The sequence below is a fragment of the Mobula birostris genome, chromosome 19 (genome assembly GCF_030028105.1).
Source record: "Mobula birostris isolate sMobBir1 chromosome 19, sMobBir1.hap1, whole genome shotgun sequence".
NCBI lineage: Eukaryota > Metazoa > Chordata > Chondrichthyes > Myliobatiformes > Myliobatidae > Mobula > Mobula birostris.
Window position 1 is genome coordinate 39,862,414 of NC_092388.1, and position 10,408 is coordinate 39,872,821.

Genomic DNA, 10,408 nt, shown 5'->3' on the forward strand with positions numbered 1-10,408 from the left:
CACTCAACCTTGGAAAAATTCCTTCAGCCTCCATGTGATCTAGCTTACAAGGAAATGGATGGGCTTTGCAAAACTTGGGTGCGGTATTTTCATTTAACATTATTTTACCCTTGATATGTTAAAGCTTTCTAATGCCACCCCTGAACACTGCTGTGGCATTTTCCAGGACATTTCTTAATTTGCTTTCATATGGCATCATTGCAGGGGATGTGACATGTAAATGATGGATGGATCTCCAATCAAGTTGTAGTTATCTCAACCAATCACACCCCCACAATGCTGGTCCTTCTGTTTAAAAAAAAACACACATACAAGCACAAGGTGGTTTGCTTGTTCTTATATTTCACTGTTACGAATGTCATTCCCAAAGAAGTTACCTTTTATCCAACTACAAACTTTTACTGGAGATCTGCAAGCTTCAGTTTAATATCTTTGAAATGCCGAACAAACTCATTTTATGGAATGGCTAAAACAGTTGAACCAGTGTCTAATTACAATTTAATTAATTTGCTGTTCACTCTGGCATAAGCCATATTGCTTGTCTATTGTTAATTTTCACACTGTAAGTTTCAAGGCCACATAATCCTGTGTCATTCTCAGATTCTCCAGTACACAGATTAGTGCTCTTTTTGAAACTGCAACTTTACTTTTTAAAGCTTTTTCCTCTTCCCTGTGCAGTCCATTAATTTTTGTCTGCCCAACATGCTCTTTGTACATGTCCACGTTGTAACATTTTCTGCAACTTTCACCTTTAAATCTGCATTGGTCTGATGTACATGAGCCTCTGCCACAACGGTAACACAATTTGTTCAGCCAAGCTCACATCTGCTGGTTTGGTTGGAGTCAAACTCTGAAGCAAAATGTATGCCTTTAAACCCAATGCACTCAGAAAAATTGGTATTTGCTTCACATTGGCCATTTCATTTACTTTAAAATACTGCTCAGTTATCCCAGTATACATGAGCCAGTTACTTGCTGAGCAATCAAACATGTCAATTTTTCCGATGTACATAACCCTTTCTGCATTTTTTTTAAAAAAGATCACCCATTACTCACTCTTTATGAATCCGTGAATGTTTACTGCTTTTTCAAAAAAACTATTCTGTCTTCCACTCTGAAGAACATGCACTGTACATTCTTTTTTTAAAAAATATAAAGCCTGATGTTCCTTGCTGTGTTTTTTTTAAAAAAAAAGTTCGAAGGTTTCGCATGCTTCAACAAGTCAGTACCAGACTTGGGATCATTTAAAGAAAAAAAGTGTCTTGTTGCCAACGTTATGTTTTGTAACCTCAATACAATTAAAATAATTCAACGGAAGACACGGGAATCAGAAATGTGAGCCTAACTTCTTGTTTACTTCAAGTGAGGAACATGCGTATCATGTGCTACCATGACATACAACCTGCAATGAATTATTTCAACAAACAAGAATGGTTAATCAAATGAGATGACATATAGAACTCAAATAATAAATACACAACATTGCATAATTCTAGGACTAAATGACAAACATTTGGAGTCAGGGAGTACGGGGAGAGAACAGGAAATTGTTGAAGCCAAGGTTGCGCATCCCATGACCTTACTGAATGACAGAGCTGACTTGATGGAATAAGTTACCTATACCCTGTTCCACATGTGATCTAGGACAAAATCATCCTGCTCAATTGCTATCCCATTACAGGTTTCCCCCGCCATCCGAAGGTAGAGCGTTCCTATGAAATGGTTCATAAGCCGAAATGTCATAAAGCGAAGAAGCAATTACTATTTATATGGGAAAATTTTGTGAGCATTTGCAGACCCAAAAATAACCTACCAAATCATGCCAAACAACACAAAACCTAAAATAACAGTAACACATAGTAAAAGCAGGAATGATATGATAAATACACAGCCTATATAAAGTAGACATACTTTTCCACAATCATAACTGCACTGTCCTCTGTAGCGAAAAATCGCACGCAAGCGCCATCGGCAGAAAATCTCGCGCAAGTGCTCTCCAGTAACCTTTAAGCTATGAAGCTGCCAAATCATACCAAATAACACGTAAAAATACAGAGCCGATATAAAGCAGAAATGATGTATGTACAGTGTAGTATCACTTACTGGAATTGGGAAAACAGCGCCGAGCACACTGATGATGGTGTGTTAGACTGAGTCGTTGCAGGCTGGGGTGGTGCAGTGGCCCCCACCCTCCAGGCCGCCGAGTGATACATTGCCACGAAGAACGCAGGGGTCCAGCAGTAGCTGGGAGGTACACAGCACATCTTTAAGAAAAAAGCCAAAACAAACATGCTAATTAATTAGGTGTACCCGTAATTGTCAGCCCAGATCAGTGCCAATTTCCGATTGCGTCGTCTCTGATCTGGGCCGACAATCACGTGTTGGCGGCACCTAATTAATTCGCATGTTTATTGCGGCTTTTTTCTTAAAGATGTGCTGTGTGCCTCCTGGCTACTGCTGCATTCTCCGCGAATCGGTACAGTATCTGTCCGTGGCCTGGGTGTTGGGGTGGTGGGACACTGAGGTGTCATCTCGTCACCTGTTTCCATTAGAGCAGGCAGCTCATCTTCTTCTATCTGTGCCTGCCTTGATGCCAAAGGTCGAGGTTCGTCATCTGCTGTGGAAGGCTTGCTTGACTGCTGAGCCTCGCGCATTTTTCTATCACACAGATCTTTAATAAGGACTCAAACCATCCTGCAAATATCCCCTAAGCTGACAAAATTAAAGTTGTACTTTATCATTACTCATTCGGTTTTGATTGTTATCCTTTTTTCTTCCAATTGCATCAGCTCTTCATCTGTCAGTTCTTGGTGATGGGATGCCAAAACCTCTTCAACATCATGTTCGTCAGCTTCCACAAGCCAAACTCACGTTGTCTGTACTTCATTCACCATGATCAAAACGCTTAATTATGTCTAGTTTTACCGTAAGTGTAACACCTTTCAGGCTTTTCCGATACCATAGAACTCATCTTGCAAACGGCTGCTCACAGGCTTGTGCTTAAGCAATGCCGGTGAGAATCCCGGGGGAGAGCAGCTGCTCGGGCGCACTGCCTTTTATCACGTGCTGATTTTTTATCGCGCGCTGAATTTTTTTTTTCATAACAGTGAAAACACCTTCTGAAAGCGAAAATAGGGTACTAATGTAGGTCTTTCGTAACAGTGAGGTTTCGTAAAGCAAACGTTTGAAAAGCAGGGGACACCTACCTTCTACCTATCCTGAACATTTGCACCCCTCAATTCTGTCTCATCTGCAAAATATACTATAGGTACTCAACAAGGGAACTCTGAAAACAACTCATAACCAACTAAGGAAAAGAGCAAATGAAAATACTGCCACCTGCACATTACCCTCAAAAAAAAAATCACACTCCATTAAGACTCAAAAATCTTTCTTTCTAAACTATAAACAGCATTAGATCCAGAGAAATAGTTATTTCATTCTCTTTTAAACTTCTGTACAGGAAATGACATTAAACAATCTTGAATCTGTGGAAATTTGCAATTCTTTGGTATCAAGTCTCCTCAAACTCCCCTCAAACTCCTAATGAAATACAGGTGTCCCTCGCTTTTCAAACGTTCACTTTATGAAACCTCACTGTTACGAAAGACCTACATTAGTACCCTATTTTCGCTTTCAGAAGGTGTTTTCACTGTTACGAAAAAAAAATTCAGCACGCGATAAAAAAACAGCACACGATCAAAGGCAGCGTGCCCCGAGCAGCCGCTCTCCCCCGGATTCTTGCCGGCATTGCTTTACCACGTGCCTGTGAGCAGCCGTTTGCAAGATGAGTTCTATGGTATCGGAAAAGCCTGAAAGAGCTCGTAAGGGTGTTACACTTACGGTAAAACTAGACATAATTAAGCGTTTTGATCGGGGTGAACGAAGTACGGACAACGTGAGTTTGGCTTGTGGAAGCTAATGAACATGATGTTGAAGAGGTTTTGGCATCCCATCACCAAGAACTGGCAGATGAAGAGCTGATGCAATTGGAAGAGAAAAGGATAACAATCAAAACCAAATGAGTAATGTGTACGACTTTAATTTTGAAAGGGTATGTCGGTTTAGGGGATATTTGCAGGATGGTTTGAGCCCTTATTAAAGAACTGTGTGATAGAAAAATGTGTGAGGCTCAGCAGTCAAGCAAGCCTTCCACATCAGCCACAGCAGACGACGAACCTCGACCTCGAGGCGGGCTGAGATAGAAGAAGACGAGCTGCCTGCTCTAATGGAAATAGGCGACGAGATGACACCCATGTCCCACCACCCCAACCCCCAGGCCACAGACAGATACCGATTCGCGGAGAATGCAAAGGTAGCCGGGAGGCACACAGCACATCTTTAAGAAAAAAGCCAAAATAAACATGCTAATTAATTAGGTGCCGCCAACACGTGATTGTCGGCCCAAATCAGAGACGACGCAATCGGAAATCGGCACTGATCTGGGCCGACAATTACAGGCGGCACCTAATTAATCAGCATGTTTGTTTCGGCTTTTTTCTTAAAGATGTGCTGTGTACCTCCCGGCTACCGCTGGACCCCTGCGTCCTTCACGGCAATGTATTGCTCAGTGGCCTGGAGGGTGGGGACCACTGCACCACCCGAACTCTGACAACTCAGTCTAACACACCATCAGCGTGCTTCGCACTGTTTTCCCAATTCCAGTAAGTGATACTACACTGTACATACATTATTTCTACTTTATATTGGCGGTGTATTTTTACGTGTTACTTGGTATGATTTGGCAGCTCCATAGCTTAAGGGTTACTGGAGAGTGCTTGCGCATGTTTTTGCCAACAGTGCTTGCGTGAGATTTTCGCTCCGAAGAACAGCTCAGTAACGATTGTGGAAAAGTATTTCTACTTTATATAGGCTGTGTATTTATCATATCATTCCTGCTATTACTATTATTTTAGGTTTTATGTGTTATTTGGCATGATTTGGTAGGTTACTTTTGGGTCTGCGAACGCTCACAAAATTTTCCCATAGAAATAAATGGTAATTGCTGCTTCGCTTTACAACATTTCGGCTTAGGAACCGTTTCATAGGAACGCTCTACCTTCGGATGGCGGTGAAAACCTATATACTGTAGCTGGTGTGTGAGTGCCTTCTTTGTAATTACTTCAATATCAGATTAGATTCAACTTTGTTATTGGGCGGAGTACAGATACAAAGCCAATGAAATGCAGTTAGCATCTAACCAGAAATGCAAAGAAGTGTTATTTACAAAATAACTGCGTATAAAAAGTGCTACAGCACGCAAATATAAAAGTACTGAGACAGTACAATACGGATGCAATACTGCTTAGCGCTATGATGTGAGGTTCAGCAGGGTCACAGCCTCAGGGAAGAAGCTCTTCCTATGCCTGCTGGTGCAGGAGCGGAGGCTCCTGTAGCACCTACCAGATGGGAGGAGAGTAAAAAGTCCATGGTTAGGGTGAGATGCATCCTTGATAATGCTTTTCACTCTGCCTAGACAGAGTTTATGGTAGATGTTCTCAATGGTGGGCAATTGGTGCCGATAATCTGCTGGGCAGTTTTCACCACATGCTGGAGTGCTTTGCAGTCCGATACGGGACCATTGCTATACCACACTGAGATGCAGTCGGTGAGCATGCTCTCAATGGTACAGCGGTAAAAGTCTGTCAGTATCCTGGGACAGAGGTGAGCTTTCTTGATGCTCCACAGGAAAAAAAGGTGCTGTTGCGCCTTTTTGATCTGGATGGAGGAGATCAGGGACCAGGTGAGATCCTTGGAAACGTGGACACCAAGGAATTTGAAGCTTGATATATGGGCCCAGGGTAGTTCTTTAAAGATGTTGACACCTAGGTACTTGAAATTGTTCACCCTTTCCACTTCTGGTCCCTCGATGAAGACTGTTGGGTGTTCTCAACCTCCCCTTTCTTAAGTCCGCAATCTATTTCTTGGTCCTTCTGAGGTTGTTGCGACATTATTCAACTAGCTGATCTATCTCATTCCTGAAATTCTGCCAATAGTTGTACATTAGCAAATTTATACATGGCGTTTGAACTATGCATACCCACACAGTTGGGAGTGTAGAGAGTAGAGCAGTAGGCTAAGCACTCATCCTAGAGGTGCGCCAACATTGACCGTCAGTGAGACGTTAGTTTCGATTCTCATTGACTCTGGGTCTCCCATGATGAAGTCAAGGATTCAGTTGCAGAACAAGTTAGAGAGGCCCAGGGTTTGGAGCTTGTTGGTTTGTACTGAGGATATGATTGTGTTCAGCACCAAACCGTAAACAATTCAAAGATTCAAAGTACATTTATCGACAAACTATGTATGCAGTATACAACCCTATAGTTCATCTTCCCCAAAAAGTCACAAAGAAGAATGATGGAACCAGTCTGTTCAAAGAAAAACATCAAACCCCCTCCCCAGCACACAAATGGCAACAAAAAAAGCCAAAAAAAAACCCAGAATATTGAACATTTTAAAAAAATTAAAAGGGCATATTTTAGTGCTGTTCAGCTCAATGTTCATTATCTGCAGGCAGCCCCAAGTTAAAAGCTCAAAAGTAGTAGAACACATAAAAAGTGAATTAGAGTCCAAATATACAAACGTAAACACGAGGAAATCTGCAGATGCTGGAATTTCAAGCAACATACATAAAAATTGCTGGTGAACGCAGCAGGCCAGGTAGCATCTATAGGAAGAGGTACAGTCGACGTTTCGGGCCAAGACCCTTCATCAGGACAAACTGAAAGAGATAGTAAGAGATTTGAAAGTGGGAGGGGGAGGGGGAGATCCAAAATGATAGGAGAAGACACGAGGGGGACGGGATGGAGCTAAGAGCTCAAAGTCTACAATCTGTGTCCGTTAAACCTTGCTCTGGTACCATCTGCCAACAGCAGCGAACACAAGGACCCTCACTTGAGAGCAGTGAGCGAGAGACCAAGATGCACAGGCATCTTCTCTGGCAGCAGCAAGAGGCCGAACACTCGTTACCAAGTAAACACCAGCCTGACATAGGTATTGCTATTGCCCAGGTGATTCTAGGCAAAGTGCAGAGCCAGTGAGATTGTAGCCACTGTAGACCTATTGTGGTGATAGGCTAATTGCAGTGGGTCCAGATCCTTACTTAGACAGGAGTTGATTCTGACTACGACCCACCTATCAAAGCACTTTATCACAGTAGATGCGAGTGCATCTGGGTGACAGTTAGTGACACTGCTCACCCTGCTCTTCTTGGGCACTGGTATTATTGTCACCTTTTTGTAGCAGGTGTGCAGCAGTGAGAGATTGAAGATGTCCTTGAGCATTCACCACTAGTTGGTTGGCACAGGTTTTCATTGCTCCATCAGGGCCTGACACTTTGCGAGGGTTCATCCCCTTGAAAAATGTTTTGATGTTGGCCTCAGACAGAGAATACGGGGTCACCAGAAGGTGCAGGAATTTGTATAGTTCTAGTTTTATTCTCCCTTTCAAAATGTGCACTAAAAGTCATTGAACTCATCTGGGAGGTTTCGCTTTGTAGGAAATTCTGGCCTGCAAACCCTGCAATAACCCATTCATTTCCTTCTCTAATTTCAACTGAAATTCTTTTTTGATCTTCAAATAGCCTTCCGTAGGTCGTAGCCACAGAAGTAATTTCTGTAGTGAGTACATTTATATCCATCTTGAAACGAATAGCCAGTACATAAATCTACCTAACCAAGGAGCAAGTATCAAACACTATTATTAAAGTAATGAGCCAATTAAAAATCTTTCATGCAATTGATACCTAAATTAATAGAAACATGCAACCACCTGAACTAATATTCTAATCAGGAAAAACAGATGATTTGCATTTATTTTGTACCTTTCAAATTCATCATAAAGCACTTTATAATCAGAGTTTTGTTTTGATACCAAATAGAAACCACTGCAGCTGATTTCCACATACAAAGATCCCACAAACAGCAATATGGCATTGATCAAATAATCTGAATTTGCTGATGTTGGTTGCAAGATAAATATTGGCAGCTATGCAGATAACCACCCTGCAATTCTTTTCCATGGTTTTGTTTTAACTTTGCTTTACGGAGACCTGAGGTGGATAGGGCTTTGGTTTAATATCTCATCTGAAAGATGGCGCATGTACAAAAAATCTTTACTTTGCCTATTTTGGGATTGTTTTTAATTTTTTTTTTAAAAAATTACCAGTTTTCTACTAATGCATATGCAAACCACAGTGCACCTTGACACTAAAGCCCAATATGTTCCATGGTTATTTACTGTATTGATTGGGAACGCAACCAGAGGTCTTTTTCCTTCGTCATACTGCACAACTATATTCATGACAGCTGCATTTTCTATTTTTGTTTCAAAAATTAAATAAGTAAAGCCACATTATCACATGTCAGGTATCATTAAAATTAGAGATAAAGGTGCAGGTGTTGTTGGGGGATGTAGTATGGCTCAACTATGATAAAGCACAAAAAAAAAGCCAGACTAGAATTTTATCCATAATTATTGATGAGTTGCGTAGCACTGATAAATACACAACTCAACATTTATCTGGTGCAGTGACATAGGCTGCTTTTATGTCAGGAACCAGGGAGGAAATGCAATTTTGTTAACTAACTTCTTTTTGTTCTTTTTTAAAAAATGAAGTTATCCAAATGTGTGATATTTAACAAATACAGTAAAGCACACTAAGGATACATATTGATTAGAATTTACATCACACCATAATATGGCTATTGCACTGATAGGAGTCACACCCAACCAATCACAAAAATTTCACAAAAAGCAAAGATTACAAAAGTTGTGCTACAACTTTAATCCCAGTGAATTATTAAAATTTTAAAAACAAAGGATATAAAATCTATGTAGTTGCTATTTATAATACTTTTTTTTTTACTTTTCATTACTTATCAAACATTTTAATGTTTGGGTGGTGACTATACTATATAGCAGCTTTACCATAATAGAACTCCCCAGAGAATTGGGAATTCACTCCTTTTCAACCAAGATCATTACTGTTTGAGACAATCTCAAAATATTGCAATGAAGACAGTTTAACAAGTTATCATACCTGGACAGTCCCAAAAATATTACCTTTAATGAGTTTTTGAAGAACTTGAAAAACTATTATGACAATTTATATCAACCTGTATAAAATAGATTTTTGCAAATTAACATAATTCATAAAATTCATAAACGCAAGAGATTTTTGCAGATGTTGAAAATTCAGAATAACACACTCATAATGCTCTGAGTGTCAGCTAAAAACATCGACTATTTATTCCTTTCTGTTGATGCTACCTGACCCGAGTTCCTCCAGCATTTTGTGTGTTACCCAAAGTAACTCAAAATGGTGCTCTTTGCCAGCCCAGTATCACAACAAACTCTGGATACAACTAGAGCTTCAATGAAAACACCAGCAATACAAGATCAGGACCAACCAACCAAAACAAAATAAAGCAGTCAGCTAAGGAAGTGAGGAAGTATTAGGTCAGGATGACAAAGGAGTTACCATCCATTGAAAAATAATCTCTGGTGACCCAAGTACAGATGCTACTAAATAGAACAAACCGGGAGAGCAGAATGAACAATGAATTGTAAACAAATAGAAAGCATAAAATCACAGCGGCGACCACTCCATAGAGTTGCCCATCAACCACACAGGGCACAATTAACAATTTAAAAATATTCCGAGTATTGCAACGTTAACTAATATTTTATTGGCGTATCGATCTCCAGTATTTGTTTACAAGTGGGATCTACTCAAACTAAAACTACTTTCTGTCACAAGCACAACATTGTTCTTTCACCCTAGCGGCATTTAGAAATTTACCAATTTGCTTTCATACTAGATTCTAGAAGAAAACGCTCTAGAGCCGGAGCACGCCTCATTGCTAGCACAATAGAAAGTGCAGCAGGTTTTCCTTTCCCTTCAGCAGTTCGTGTATTGTCTCCTTACCGTATCTATTAGGTTCCCGGAGGTACTCCAGTATGGGCACGGAGCTTTCCTCCTGCGTGGCACTGGTGCAGTTACGGTCCTTGTTCCTCATCTCGTCAGTTTCATGCTCGTCTATCCGGCTCTGAACAGCAGTGACCAAAAACCGCTGCGATTGGGACATGACGGGCCCTTGTTCCTCCTCGTCCACAGCTCCGTGTGCCTGTGACTGTTGAAAAGAGAGTGCTTCCGTTTACCAGTGGATTTCGATCTTTTGGATAAGAACAAAACCAGTAACCGACCGCTAACCCACTCGGTACATTTCCGACTTCCAGCGCCAACTTTAAATCCGGGCTCGCCAATAAAAACACGTGCTTCTCATTGCTTGTCTTCTTCCACTTTGAAATGCATGCGCCCGTTGCTCATGTGCAACCCCGTGAGACTCCTTTTGTTATTTGTAGCGAGGATCAAAACGAAAGCCAGCGAATGTCACTTCTAGCCACT

The 10,408-nt window shown here is 41.0% G+C and overlaps 1 protein-coding gene across 3 annotated transcripts in view; it reads right to left on the reverse strand.

Annotated features, from left to right (window-relative positions):
* Positions 1-10,408, reverse strand: part of LOC140212531 (solute carrier family 12 member 7-like) — a 266,651-nt gene extending 256,243 nt beyond the window's left edge. Inside the window, exons 1-2 of one of the 3 annotated variants that reach the window (XM_072283464.1) lie at positions 10,218-10,394; positions 9,929-10,133 (exon numbers count right to left, since the gene is read on the reverse strand). In XM_072283464.1, coding sequence (XP_072139565.1) covers positions 9,929-10,133; positions 10,218-10,226 — 214 coding nt within the window. In that variant the 5' untranslated portion in view covers positions 10,227-10,394. Of the gene's footprint in view, positions 1-9,928; positions 10,134-10,217 lie in introns of all 3 variants that reach the window. The other 2 variants (XM_072283465.1, XM_072283468.1) reach the window with 2 other exon arrangements.